Source organism: Engraulis encrasicolus, chromosome 11 (assembly GCF_034702125.1).
Source record: "Engraulis encrasicolus isolate BLACKSEA-1 chromosome 11, IST_EnEncr_1.0, whole genome shotgun sequence".
NCBI lineage: Eukaryota > Metazoa > Chordata > Actinopteri > Clupeiformes > Engraulidae > Engraulis > Engraulis encrasicolus.
The window spans coordinates 16543598-16558938 of record NC_085867.1 but is presented as its reverse complement, the minus strand read 5'-3'; the positions used below and the strand labels follow the sequence as shown (position 1 = coordinate 16558938).

The window sequence follows — 15341 nt, the reverse complement described above, 5'->3', positions numbered from 1 at the left end:
ACTATGTAAGAGATTGTATTTTCTACCCGGAAGATATGTTCAGACCATCCGGCAACAACAGTACATCATCCAGCACACGTGAGAAGAATTGTGTAAATGTAAATTCCTCCTCGAACGAAGGAGTCTAAAGTTATTTTAGGATTGCGACTTTGTGTAACTGTACAAGAGCACCCAGTGGACGTCACGCCATGCTTTAACTAAGCGTATACGTTCTAGTTAGCTGTACATTTACCCAGTGACTGGGTTAGCATTATCCCACCAGAAAACCAAAGTTGCAGATCCTCCCTCTGTTATCAACAATACTAGGGTACAATGCTTGCTAACTGTCGTTGTCGTTGACAAAATACGATCGAGCTTGTTATGTGCTAAGACTTGTAGGCATAGTTAACGCTGTTGACAGAGACATGACTCGCTGGGCAAGAGCCAACAATGTCCACAAACACAAGCCTGCGGAAGCAACCCCATGGAGCAAACTCAAAGCTGGTGCTGGGGATGGGTCGAATGCTGCGGGCACGAGTTCCAGTGGTGCCCAAGGATCTTCTAAACAAAACCCAGGCAAAGGAGCATCTTCGTCGCTGAGGCGCACCCAGCCTGTTCATGGAATTAAAAAGGCAAAGAAGAAGGATTTCTGCGATGAGGATGTGAATGGTTTCTTGGATTACCTGAAGCAGGCAGGGCAGCCTGGAGGAGACGGTCAGATTTTCGAGCCTGAGTTCACTGAAGAGTTGAATACTGCCCTCAAAAAGGACAGGAGGCGAGAAGATAGGAGACTGAAGAGGCAAAGTGTAAAGAAGAACAACATGGTACATATTTTGCGTTTCAGTCATCTGCAAGCTACTTCCGTTCAGTTTAGAATACAAGGATGACAGCTGTAGGCCTAAGCTTATGCTTCGATAGAGCACAATACAAAATGTAAATCCCATACACTTAAATGTTACACATTCCCCAAGTTACTACTTTAGACATAAAAAGTAACAAACTCAACTAAAAACCTAACAAAAAGAGAACAGGGAATGCTTCACTTGGTCCTGTATACAATTGGTACAAAATTATAAACCTGTTTAGGCTACTGTCAAAAATTAATCTATACTCTGAGAAAAAGACGAAGTGCAAATTGGTCTCTCTCTCTCTCTCTCTCTCTCTCTCTCTCTCTCTCTCTCTCTCTCTCTCTCTCTCTCTCCCTCCCTCTCCACTTGTGGTGTACAGGTGTGTTTCAACTGCAGGAAGCCTGGGCATGGAATTGCAGACTGCCCCGAGGGCGAAAGAGATGTGGAGATGGGACACGACATCTGCTACCGCTGCGGCTCCTCCGAGCATGAGATATACAAGTGCAGAGCCAAAGTGGACCCTGCCCTTGGTAAGAGTGCTGTTGGAAATATGTGGAGAAACCTGAGACAAATAGTAATTGTTGTCAAAGAATTATTTGCATAAGTGTACCTCACCAAGTGTAAGACCTTTGTGTGTATCTTATGGAAATCAACCACGTCGTGAACCAAACGCTGTCCTCAGAACCAAAAAGTGAACCAACAGAAAAAATAACTCTGGTCTAGTTTGTCTTCACATTGTGGACCAGGTGCTCTTTCTCATCCTGTTATACTTTTATGGGATGTCGGTCCTCTTTTTGACCACAGCCGGTCCTAGAGCTCTCTTTAAAGTGATACTGTCCCAATTTTGGAAATAAGGTCATATTACACCTCCCCTTAAGTTAAATGATTGAGTTTTACATGTATCCTGTACTTCCTGTCGTTTTCTGTGTAAGGCAGTGCAAATTTTACCTCTAAACTAGCAATTAACATGGAGTGCTATGAGACCAGCTGGCGACTAGCTGTCTCATGGGAATGGGATTCAATATTAACTGCTAGCTTGGAGGTAAAATTTGTTCTTCATACCCAGAGAACGGTTGAAAGTATAGGAGAAAGGTAAAACTCAATCATTTATCTGAAGGGGAGGTGTGATATGAGCTTATTTCCAAAAAATGGGACAGTATCACTGTAAGTATTTACTCAAATCAATGTAAGTTACTTGGTTGTAGGTCTGTCCAGTAATGCATTTCAGAGGGCACTGTCCTGTATGTAGTTTGGCCAGGCCAAGCTTGTTCAGACCTTTAGTATAATTTCAGGCACCCCCTGTATTGTTCTAATGATAATGAATACTTGCAAATGTTTTATTTTCCTCAGGTGACTATCCATATGCCAAGTGCTTCACTTGTGGCCAAACAGGTCATCTCTCCAAGTCATGCCCAGATAACCCCAAAGGACTCTATGCTGCTGGTAAGAAGCGTGACCTGTGGGTTTGTCCATCTATGTGCTTGTATTTTTATTCTGTCAGAGCATGTCAACCTGACCATATGCTAGAATGTAAATAATGGCACACAGTTGATATTATCAATTGCCAAAAAACGACACTTTTTTTGTTGATTCGTTAAAAGAAATAAAGCAAAGGGTCTACTTAACCAAGCTAGTCAATTATGTACCTTGAATTCAGAAAATCTTATGACACCTGACCCAACAAGTGTCACAAGTGTAAACAGTAGAGATGGTGCTTGGAAATCATCTCTTACAAATAAAACGTGGCTTTACATGCTTAATTAGACAAACCTAAACATTTTGGATGTGTCCATTGTATTTTAAAAGGGGGCTGCTGTCGGATGTGTGGCTCCGTTGAGCACTTCCAGAAAGACTGTCCTCAGCATCAGAATTCAGGTGAGTATCTCATAGACTGAGTGTGTGTAGTCATACCTTGTGTCTCCTAATCGTACCATGTGTCTCAAAATCTCATGTATAGTCATACCTTAATCTCAACACCTCAGTGGAGAAGCCAAGGAATTTCAAATTCTGTTGCTGAATTGCATTTACTTTACTTTTAGTCTAAGTTTTTGATATTTCACTCAGACAAAATTGTAGCCGATACATGTATAAGATATAAAATTCATTATGTTTATAAATTCCTCTGTGATCCATGCCTTGTGTCAGTCAGCAAAGGCCTTGATCACTGACTGATTTTTTTGTTTCTTCTCTTCTGATTAATAACCAGCCAACTCCTTCACGATCAGCCGCCTGTCCAACAATATGAGTGCCGACCATGAGGACATCCACGTTCCTGTTAAGAAAGCACAGCCCAAAGCTAAACCAAAGGTGGTTGTATTTTAATGGGCAGCAAATGGATCTGACCCATGTGGAAAAAATATATATAAAGACTAGTGCTTTTTTGTAGACATTCTTTCTATCGACCAAAGTTACATGTGCACAAAGATGCACAGGTGCTACTTTGTGTTTGAAGATCTTGTCAGAAAGCAACACGTGTGGATATTTATGTGCCATTATCAGCTGTTTGAATCACCAGATGTTTTTGAAATTTCCAAAATGATGGCGCATCATTTTTTGAGGGTGTGCCATACTGGTAATTCTTGAATCTGATTGCAATTCTGTCAATATAGAAGAGTTCACAATAATAAATATGTATTCTAACAAAGAAGGTTTGAAATGTTCTTATGGCCATGACATGTACTCATAGTGGGATAGCAAGTCTAGTGTATACAACAATACCAAGCAGAGCGACCACATGTGTCACTGCAAGGGCACAGGGGAACCACATGAGGCCCGGGACATGCTTGCTGCAAGATTCGTGTACGCGGGCACATTCTGTGCTCGAGCAAGTGACCATGTGTATTTTTTATTTTTATTTATTAGAAACAATCAGTGCACAGCTGAAGGAGACATCTCACAATTATGGTTATCTCACTTAATTTTATGGCCGTGTATATTTTATGTCAATTTTGCACGGAGGAGAACACCTGACACAAGGTACAAAGACGAGTGCTTACAGTATATTGACAAAACCACAATTTTCCGGACCTCCATGTTCAGGTCGCGCTAGAGGCAAACAATGGTGGGGAGCATTGAGAGCACTGCGGGCTATCTGCCTCGTAGAGGGCACCTACAGTGTAGTGCAAAGTACTCCGGTTGTCCTGAAGTATGTGTGCACTCGTTTACATGTGATTCTACATGCGTAATTCAAGGCGCATAGCAAATATGTCCCCGGCTTAAGGGTCACTGCAAGAAAACAAAACAAATGAAACCAAGCCAAACCTCGTCAGACAACCCCATCATTAAACAACATTTATTGTTGATGTTTGTCATATTCATACATTCTGAGATAAAAAAATGTATGTGTTTTCATCATCTGGCAGCCACAGTCAGGGCCCCTGACAGCTTTGGTTGGGCCCGGGACAAATTCATCTGAAAGAGCCCCCCACCCTATACATACAATGTGATGAGAACTCAATTCTGGGCCCCCTCTGTCCCTGGGCCCAAGACAACGGTCCCCTTTGTCCCCCCCTCTCGGCTACCCTGGCCACAGTCATGATATATCAAGCAATACAGGCTTGATACAGTCTCAATGTGTGACAAAGCTATACAATAGATGGATTTCAATTGCTTAAATGAGTGACAAAATATTCAACTTTTTCATGATTATTCTAAACTGTATCTGACCAGCACAGCCCCTGTAAAATCACCTACTCTAATAGAAATCTGGCCACACGATGGCAGTGTAAACTATAGTTCAAGCTGTACTGTAGGACTCCTTCCTGCTGAAGGGTTTGATGTGTATGCTGTAATACTTCAGGTTCTCTCCCTTCTTTAAAGGTGTTAGTCCAAGTGATGTTACCTTTTGCCAGAGATGTTCACACAGGTTTTCAGAAGCGATTTAAGACCTGCCCTTTTAATTCATGCCATCATGATGTACAGCATTGTTAAATCCGTGGAGAAATGCTTGAGGCTTCCATCCAAGCTACATAAAAAGTTTGTGATAATGAACTGTGATCTTTTCATCTTTTAGCTAAAGCATGTATCCTTTGGCCATGATTCTCATGTAACTGGAAGTATACACTGTGCTTGGAGCTTATCTGTACTGCACACCTACCCACCTTTGGAGGGTTGCCTTTTTGACAAAAAGACCAAAAAGTCAGGAGGAGTCTTGTTTCTATTTAATTAGGGGGTTACGCTTTGTGGCTGTTTCCACTTCACCAGCCCTCTCCATTTCCTGCTCAGCTCCTATTCACCCTCCCACCAGGGTTTATAGCTGTTGTTAATTGTACTAGATGTTGCTTTAACATGCCTAAACATTAACCTATCAGATCCTCTGTGTTTTGAATGGTGGCCTCTTATGGGAGCCATATTTAGGGGATACGTGATGCCTTCAATGTTTGTTTGCCACCAAGTAGGCCTACTGTCAGTCATCCCTCAATGGTTAGAGCACTCGCCTTTTGATCAGAGGGGTGCAGGTTCAAACCCCACCCCTAGCAACACATCCCCATCCATGGCTGAAGTGCCCTTGAGTAAGGCACCTAACCCCACATTGCTCCAGGGACTGTAATCAATAACCTGTATCTAAAATAATTACTGTAAGTCGCTTTGGAATAATAATATTTTTTTAAAAAAACGTCAGCTAAATGTAGTGTAATGTCAGGTCTGGAGTCCATTTCTCGAAACCATAGTTGCTAACGTCATTAGCTACTTGGTTGTTTTCAATGCCATTTCCAATTGGCAACTACCCAAGTTGCTAACTGGCTAACAACTACGCTTTCGAGAAATGCACCCCAGGGCTGTCACGTTGTCATAGCCCAGGCACACCTGAGGAGGGCAGTAGTGAGTTGACAGTCACAGCTTTGGCCAGTCATACCTTGGAGTTCTGTGGTGGTGTAGGCTTGTGACTCAGCAAAGTTATGATGGCTGGGATTGTTTGTAAAACTGAATGAAAGTCACACAGAAGTTAGGGAACTTTGGTTCCATCAATACCTGATTGCTTTTTTCCCATATGGGGCAGACAGAGGTTGTTCATCTCTGCAGCAAATGATGTGCTTTCTAGGAAGAACAAAAGTAAGATTAACAAGAGGTGAAAGCCGAGAGTTTAAATAAGTAATGGTCCATCCTTTTTTGTTTGATGTCTGTCTTGCAATATGCAAATTCTCTTTCTCTACAGCAGACACACACTCTCACAATCCTAAGAAAGAATGAAGTACAGACATGGAGTTATGAATTCATTTACACTGAAAAATACATTCTAAATGTGAAGTTTCATTCTCGTCCCAAACATTTTTTTAAACAAATCAAATTCTGTTAAAGGTGCACTTTATAATATTTTTAGTAGCTTATTTCCAGAATTCAAGCTGCCCATTCACAAATGTTAGCCTACCGATTCCACGAATACTTACCACCACCATCAAATTCTAAGTATTCATTATGTGTAGAAAAATTGCAATTCTCATACAGGGAAAGAGGATTCTTTCCATGTCTGCCATTTTGAATTTCCAGAAGTAGACAGTTTTAGCTGCAAAACATACTGTAATTTGGTCATACTTGTAAATATTAGTTTATTACTCATATTCAGGAAAGATCAAATTCAGCAATAGGCCCCACAATTTCAATGAGTAGTTTAGTTGCAATACTTACTCTGGCCGCAATCTTACACAAAGCGCCTTTAATAGTTAGGTAAATTAGGTGTAAAATTTTGTTAAAGTGAAACTAAGTAATTTTCTCATTTGGTCACCCTAAAGGCCGGAAGTGGAATGGTCTCCAATCTGAAACATAAGTTTAGGGCATATAAAAAAATAATGTAAAAAAGTTAGACATGGGCCTGCAAGCTCATGTGTTCAGGTGCCTTAGCGTGCTGCTCCTCAGCACCCCCATTTTTTTCTCTTTTTATTGTGACCACACATGGCAAGAAACCTATCAAGGCCACATCCCTAAATTGACCCACATCTCTCTTGTTCATTACCATGTACATATGCAGATTCAGAGATAACATTTGGATGAGGCTGATTTGAATTAGGCTTTAATCATGGCTTCATTTAGTTTACTTTGATTCTGATACAAGCCCGAGATGGGGATTGACATAACTGACTGGACACAGAGGAGGATGCCTTGCAGGTGTTTTATTTTCGAAATCAAAACGATAGACAGAGGAACATTGCTGAAAAGTGAAATACCCCTCAGTAAATTTCTCAAGGACTTAGTCAGTATTTTTTTCACAGGGGAAGCAAGGAAACAATAGGCAGAATCCTGCTTCACTGCCCATTTCTTCTCCATATTTGTTGATGCCAACTGTTTGACTGTGCCGACAATCTCACAGTATTTAATGGCTTGTCCAAGTACTCTTGTGGGGTCAGCACTCGGAAGCAATGGTTGTAAAAAAAGATTAGCTACTTTAAAAATGTTCAAATGCATTGTTCCAACTGTTCCAAATTACTACAAGGTTGCTGTGTTTTAAAATGCGCTGAAAATGCTGAAAATGTTTAAATTACAGTAAAAGCATTTACAGGTCTTAATTGATTAAATTAAAATCTATTTCACACATACACTATACCCTCTCTCTATCCCCTCCTGTAAGTAATACTGTGCCATTTTTGGAAATAAACTTATTGTACACCTCTCCTTGAGTTAAATGATTGAGTTTTACCTTTCTCCTGTACTTCCAGACGTTCTCTGAGTATGGTGGTGCAAATTTTACCTCCATGCTAGCAATTAACATTGAATCCTATGAGACCTGCTGGCGGCCAGTTGCCTATTTCACCTCACCATTCACAGCACTGAATGCCCCCTTTGCTCACACACATACAACCCCAGGACTGGACTGGCCATCTGGCATACCAGGCATTTTCCGGTGGGCCCGCACCCTTGTGGGCCGCTATTTTCAGAAATTTCACATTCACAGCCCATACTCTCCACCCCATGTTCTTCCACACATTCAGCCCATTTCCCCCACCACACACAAACACACACACCATGATTTCCGTCACACTCAGTCCATGTGGTGTGCCATACTGTGAACAGATATGCATGCAATTCACTCCCGTCTTGTCATGTTGGATTGCAGCTACTGTAGATTGAATCTGAAATGTGATTTTCGGTTGATCATGAAAATATTTAATGGGGTGAAAGTGACAAAAACACTCATGTTTTACTAGCCTGAGTCTCCCCCCTTGAATATTTCTGCTCAGCTCCACGAGCACACAAAAATATGTTGCTGGAGCAAGGCGGAACGCATTCATCTGGCGAGAGTCAGTGTTTTACATGCCATGGGCTTAATGCTGCCCATCAGGGAATATTCTTTACACACCACACAATCCTCATAAATGAAACTCTCTCCCTCTCTGTCTCTTTCTCTGTCTCTGTCTCTCTCTCTCTGTCTCTTTCTCTGTCTCTGTCTCTCTCTCTCTCTCTCTCTCTCTCTGTGTTTCTCTCTCTCTCTCTCTCTCTCTGATCCACAGAGCAGATTACAACAGGAAAAATGGAGCTAGAAGTCACACGGCACAGCTCCACAGTGGGCTATGTTACTATTAGCTATTTGGCCACTGTCGCTACTACCCATGTGAATGGCCATATGAACTCCAGTGTCCAATGACCAGCCCATGCATGACTGTAGATTTTATTTTCACAGACTGGAGAACCAGCACTCAGTACAAGGCTGTATGTTTTTTTGGTCACACTTGGTATCTGGAAAGGATACAAACAGAGCACCAATACACATTGTAAGCTATGCGTTTGTTTGAAATACATATGTTAGCACATACACCATGTTTTTCTACATTCATATTTACATACTCTGCTAGGTAAAATAAATGCTTAAAGATCGCCTCTCAACGTAATCTAAATAATATTGCCGTGTTCCCAATTGTTATTGAATGTGTTACGCGTTGGTCCTGTTTTAAAAAACGTTCTGGTTGCTTTGTTTCAAGACGTTTTTGCAAGCTGGCAAGGTGGCTTGTGGAGAAACGAGAGAGTGTTCCGTGTTTCTCGTGGAAATGCGTCTCTGATTGGCTCACTCCTCCTGCTCTCAAAGAAACGCGTCTCTGATTGGCTCAGTCCTCCAGCTCCTGGAGGGAATGTAATGGGAAACAGAGTCGCCACTTCCCCGGGTGGTACTGCACTATAGGGGCGCCAACGGAGGCGTGCAGGCTCCATTCAGGGCTGTGCTCTTTCGACAGCGACCCCTAGGCGAGCTGTAGGCACGGAGCAACCGGAGTGAGCAGGCTTTATGTATGAGGCTTTGTGATGTGTGTGTACCTGAGAGTAGCAACCAGCTGATAGCTAAGCTAAGCTATGTTTCGGGCCACCAGACGTTGCTTGTTTTGAAAACAAGCAGAAAAAAATTACTCGACATGTTTTTAGATAAATGGGTCGATATAAACCTTTGTGGGCAACGCCTTCTTTCGACGTGACGAAACACAGAAAGGCTTTCGTGATTCGCTCGTTTCTCTGCATTATTGATGTAAATTGGGAAACACCGGGAAACACAGCCAGGAGAGTTGACGCACCGCTATGAGAGCCTTGCAAGTGAGTTTAACTTGGGGTGACCGTCCGATCTTCGAAAGGAGTGAGTAAAACTGAGTTTTATCGGAAGTTGGCCTTTAACGTTCATAGAAACAATTCTGTATTTCCAAAATACTGTAAGTGCCAGGTCTGCATGGTCCATATTTAACCCGACACTACATCCTTGGCCAAGTGTCTAGGGCTGGACTGGAAATCTGGCATTTCCTCGGTGATACTGTTATTTTTGGTTGGTTTGTGTGGTAATTGACAGGAAATATACTGTACCGTATTTACAGCTACCACGTAGTGCACTTACGGTAGCTCTATTGACCAGTCTGCGCAGTGCATTCCTTTATCATAACGAGAGTACCTTTTGAAGTTAACGAACACTCACCTTGACTGAGTCTGTGTGTAATTATTACCCACATATACTAGTTTGTTAATTTGTTTGTTTGTTTTCCCTTAGAAACTGGCCCTCAGTTTAGATGGGGTGGCCCATTGACCTATTTTTTTTTAGTTGACTGAGCTACTGACTGGGCTGTGTGGACTGGTATATGAAAACATAAATGCCTGGGCTGATGTTAGACCCAGTTCAGCCCTGGCCTTATTGCACTCCTTAGATTGTGCCCAGAGGGTGGGTGAGGGTATGTCTCAAGGCTCTGGACGTTTTTAACTTGACCTTCCCATTCCAATTATGCTTGTATCATACACGTGTAACAATCTCCATAACCTCTCGTTATACATTTAGCTCCTTCCACTGATGCTTATCTTCCTTGCTCATAAATCAGAGATAAGAGAAGAGGACAGAGAGACACACAGAGAGAAACAGAAAGAGAACTGACCCTTGCCATCGAATGTGTAGTAGTCCTCTATGAGGTTGTGGACAGAGAGAGAGAGAGGCCTTGTCCCTGACCCTTGCCATTGAGTGTGCAGTAGTGGAAGGCCTGCTGGATAGGGAGGCGTGCACAGACAGGGGACAAAAGCATGTGACAATATTGCCCCAAGTAGCCTTCATAGCCTAGTAAGGAAGCTGGAGGTTAAACATGCCCCTCCTCAGCATCTGCCCATGAAAATGTCTGTGCACGCCACTGTAAGGCCTCTGGTGAGTGCCACTGGCCTCAGGAGTACCAGAGGGGCTGTTGTAGAGAGCACGCTCAGTCACCTAAACGGCCAACGTGTAGAAGTTGTTATTTTTTTCTTCAAAATGAATTGGCTGGGTAGTGACAGTGCCATATCATATCATAGCACACAGATATATCTGTATACACATACGTTCCTGCACATCTACACACATGGGTCCAAACACAACACGCACACGCACACGCACACACACACACACACACACACACACACACACACACACACACACACACACACACACACACACACACACACAGACCCTGATATGTTGTAGTCGTACTACACACACAGGTCAAACCAATGACCCCAGTGGAGACCCCACAAGTAAAGGGGAAGTGGAAAGGAAAAGGGAGGTTGTCCTCTGTTGAAGTTCATCAGGCGTGTGTTGACAGTGTGGAGTACGACATGTTGACATCAAACGCTACTGTGCGCGTGCACGTGTGTGTGTGTTTGTGTGTACGGGCGCAGTAAATTTTTCAGGCATTAGTTCAACACGTACAGAATCAAATTTTAACACTAACAATGTTGGTCCTACTCTATTAATGTAGAATTGACACTGAGGACTACTGTGTGTGTGTGTGTGTGTGTGTGTGTGTGTGTTTGTGTGTGTGTGTTGGGTTTGGAATGGCAACCTCAGCTAGGCGGTAATCCCTGTAACACTAAAAAAGTGGATCAGTGACTTAGATCAATAAAGCCAGTGAAATGAAATTCCAATGTAAATAAACTGTAACAGGGCTTAGCCGTGAAGCCTTTGGGCCTTTAAAATAAAATAAAATAAAAATCTAGAGTTTGCTGGGGGGGTTTTCAGGCTCGCAATACTGTTCAAACAGACAGCGTTGAGGTCACAAGGGCATGGCTTAAGACATGACTTTGAAAAGGAGTTGGGCCTATGAGTGTGAACCTTATATATTACACTGTAATTTACAGCAGTGTTCAAGCCAGTCAATACCAATACATATTTGACAGGACATTTACCCTGCACCTCTCTGTTACTTGTACATTGCACACATACAACCCCACACACACTTGGGATGGAACTCAAATTAATTCCTCCCATCCATTCCTGGTGTTTGTGGTCTCGTTGTCGCACAGCTTCTCTGGAGAAAACAAGTTTCTCTGGCAGAGACAATTTTGGAGGGCCACATTCAACACTGCAAACGAGACAATAGCTTATGAATTGTGCTTTTGCAAAATACTGAATAAAATGACCATCGTCAATGACATTGGGCCTTGCGTCACAAGCCCACAAGCAACAGAAATGGACAGGGAGGACTAGTTTGAGTTCCAACTATGGTCTCTGCGCGCGCGCACGCCTACGCATACGCATACGCACACACACACACACACACACACACACACACACACACACACACACACACACACACACACACACACACACACACACACACACACACTCACACACACACACACACACACACACACACACACACACACACACACACACTGACTGGAGTTTTCATTTTTGCAGACATTATTTTGTGCTGTGCCTATCACACAATTCAGTAATGGCCATAGGGAAAACAGCACACACACACACACACACACACACACACACACACACACACACACACACACACACACACACACACACACACACACAGCAGACTCATTGTTAAACAGGAATGAGAAGCTTTATATCGGTACAGTATGTTCAAAACTTCCCAGTGTATTTACAAAAGTCAACACAAATAGAAAAACACTTCACAAATTAAAATAAAATGAACCATCAAACAATTCCATAATTCAAATGAAAAAGAGACATGAATTACATCTACGAAATATTTCCTAATTGTCAGGCAACATTGTTTTGGGGGTAAAAATAATAAAACAAAACCAAAATGACACACATTAAACACACTCAATTGTGTGGCAATATAAGTCATGAAGGCAGATGTTATTACAAATAACACTAAAAAACATTGCATCATTGGTACAGTATAATTTCTTTTTAAATAATTCACAGAAACACAGATAGGTTGGAATCCCAGGCTATAAAATTACACTGTTGTTGTGTAAAAATGCTTTGTAAATGTATCATAATAATAATAGCAACAGTGGCAAATGGTGATAATTATGATCATAATTATGGTTCAACTTAAGCAACAGACCCAGATTTAAAAAAAGTTGCAGTGAAATAAAATCACAGTATTTCCGGGTGACACTACTATAAATAATGAAAGGGGGATAAAATCAAAAGAAAGAAAAGGTGATGTACAGAGGAACAATTTTGTATATTCTCCACACATTATCATCTGTGTCCCCCATTACACAATCCCTACTGTAAACATATCCACCATGTTCCGCTCTTAAATATTTATATTCTGCATGTTTTCCTGTATTCGGATGAGAGGTGTGTCAAATTTTGTGGCAGCCGTACTTAGGAAACGTATGCACGCACACATAGCACACGCGAATGTAGGCTACGCATATGGTGCAGCAATTATCTGAGCGATTATAGTACATGCTGTTGAATCATCTTTCCGGTGCGGTAACAGCTTGCTAGGAACATACAGGGCAAGAGAAGGGGCATCATCGCTAACATCCCCCTGAGGAGTGTCCATGACTCAGCACTGCTCACTGGTGCAATTCTCGAAACCATAGTTGCTAACTGTTTTAGCCATTTTGTTATTTGCAATGCAATTTCCCATTGGCAACTACCCAAGTTGTTAACTGGCTACCAACTACGCTTTCTAGAAACGCACCCCAGTGCCGCAACGCAAAAAAGGGGAGAGACAGCTGGGGAAAGTGTTCACTATTACTGTATTCAGGCTGACTGGAACGGTGCTCAAGCCCATTCCCGACACCAGTTACACTCTGAACCAAAGTGCTTATCTGTGAAGCGCCTGTGTTCATACTGGATTGCCATCTTTACCACATGAAGTATGTACAGTACAGTACTGTACATGTTATTTGGATCAACCTGCTGACATCTATATGTTGTTGTCACCGTTTGCAGAGGGAACTTTTTTTTATGTTTGCAACGTGAAGCAACTTTCCGGTTTTCCAAACACTCAAATCTTGTCAGTCGGTTCGAAATTAGGTGTGGGAACTGGCCCTGATACAGTTCTCTGTCGGCCTGAACGCGCCTATTGAATACAAAAAGGGTGTTCAGTTGTTGTGGACAGATAATTTCGGTGTATTGATCTGTTGTTTAGAATTGGACTGCATGATTCTCTGTGGTTATCCATGCAATGGTCACCCCTTCCTCTGGTTGAAAGTAGTGCTGTGTGGTTATTGGTCTTACAGGAATCAACACTGACCTATCACAATGATAATGATAATGATGATGAGGAGGTGGATGATGATGATCATGTTCAGGACACGGTAAATTAACGGTAAATTACGGTAAATTAGTTTTTGTGCACCTCCGTTGTACTTCACACAATTTCATAAATATATACAAAAAAAGTCCATCAGGGAGAGACACGTATAGAGCAATAAGAAAACGATTTAGTGGAAGATGAGAATAAAGACATACCACTGAAGTTGAACCTCGAGATATATACACAGCTTTGCGTTTCCTCCTGTGAGTGTATGTGTGTGTGTGTGTGTGTATGTGTGTGTGTGTGTGTGTGTGTGTGTGTATGTGTGTGTGTGTGTGTGGGTGTGTGTGTATGTGTGTGTGTATGTGTGTGCCCGCGTGTGTGTGTGTGTGCCTGTATGTGTGTGTGTGTGTTTTCTTTCCCTCGTCCATACATGGATCAAGTAATATACGTACTTCCATTTGTATACACATGCACATGTCACTTCTGATTGTACACCCACATATATACACAAAAGATACAAATATTAACAGTGTTGACTCCTCGTGGTTCTTTCCCTCAGCTGATCTAGAAGAGCTCTCAGCTTAGTGAAGTCCCATCAGTCTGTAGCTGAAGACGGGGGAACGGCATTACAAAAAGAGACTGATGGAGGGCCAGAGAGAGAGAGAGAGAGAGAGAGAGAAGGGAGGGAGAGAGACCAGAGGCTTGGACCCACTAACTTGTCCTCAGGAGTGTAAGATAGAGCGAGAGATAGACAGAGAGAGAGAAGGGAAGGGAGGAATAGGGGGAGGAAGATAGAGAGAGAGAGGGATGTTCATGGGCGTGTTCTTGGACCCACTGTCGTATCCTCGGGAGGGTTTATAAAAGGGGGAGACTGGCTACAGTGCGTCTGTCTTTCCGTCTGCATGACCTCGTTCCCTTTCGACGTTCCGTATTCCTCGACAACTCCTCGGGACTTCTTACCAAAAAAAATGTCACTCACACGCTCATGGTCATGTTTGGAGAGTACTGCAATGACAACAAAAAAACAAAGAAATATTACATCACACCAACACTGCCAACAATCCTAACAATCCTTTTGAGGCTATTTAAGTATTTGTTGTGTACCATGACAAGACAATCTGTGTGTGTTGCACTATTCTGTATATCCATTCAGGAAAGTCCTATTGTCATTCAATGGAACACACAGCACACCACAGATGCTTAAAAGGTCCCCTAAAAGTGGCAACGTAACAGGACAGTATCGTGCTCAGGGCACCTCAGTCATGGTGGAGGATGGGGCTTTAGGGTGCTGTTAAATTACTACCCGACCAAACCGGTGGTCTTGGAAATCAAACCGGCCATCCTCAGGCTACAACAAGACCAACAGCCCAGCTGCGTCTACATGCTACTGTATACAGGGCCGTATTAAGAAACTGCAGTGTCCCCTTTATGAACAATATTTGTAAAGTTTGTCTCATGTGGTGCCCCCTAACTGGCTGTAAATGGTTGGTGCCCCTTGGCACTGTGCCACTGGCCCTTATGGATAATACGGCCCTGACTATATATGATATAGTATTGTATAATGTGATGTATTGGGAATGTGTAGTAGGAGTAGTAGAGAGTA

General features: G+C 42.5%; 3 protein-coding genes across 4 annotated transcripts in view; 2 read left to right on the top strand and 1 right to left on the bottom strand.

The window, feature by feature from the left end:
- The first annotated feature begins 29 nt into the window (after nt 1-29).
- zcchc9 (zinc finger, CCHC domain containing 9) lies at nt 30-3474 on the top strand. The gene is made up of 5 exons (XM_063210041.1): nt 30-803; nt 1207-1357; nt 2178-2270; nt 2634-2702; nt 3034-3474. The coding sequence occupies exons 1-5, from the start codon at nt 405-407 to the stop codon at nt 3147-3149; spliced, it is 828 nt and encodes a 275-aa protein (XP_063066111.1). The 5' UTR covers nt 30-404; the 3' UTR covers nt 3150-3474.
- A 5189-nt stretch (nt 3475-8663) lies between these two features.
- vcanb (versican b) overlaps nt 8664-15341 on the top strand; it is a 303281-nt gene continuing 296603 nt past the window's right edge. The window contains exon 1 of the mRNA XM_063210038.1: nt 8664-9375. The gene's annotated coding sequence lies outside the window, so the exon portion shown is untranslated. The remainder of the gene's footprint in view (nt 9376-15341) is intronic.
- Nucleotides 14081-15341, bottom strand: part of ssbp2b (single stranded DNA binding protein 2b) — a 126092-nt gene continuing 124831 nt past the window's right edge. For both annotated transcript variants that reach the window (XM_063210035.1, XM_063210036.1), the window contains exon 17: nt 14081-14743. In XM_063210035.1, the coding sequence (XP_063066105.1) occupies nt 14714-14743 (30 nt within the window). In that variant the 3' untranslated portion in view covers nt 14081-14713. The remainder of the gene's footprint in view (nt 14744-15341) is intronic.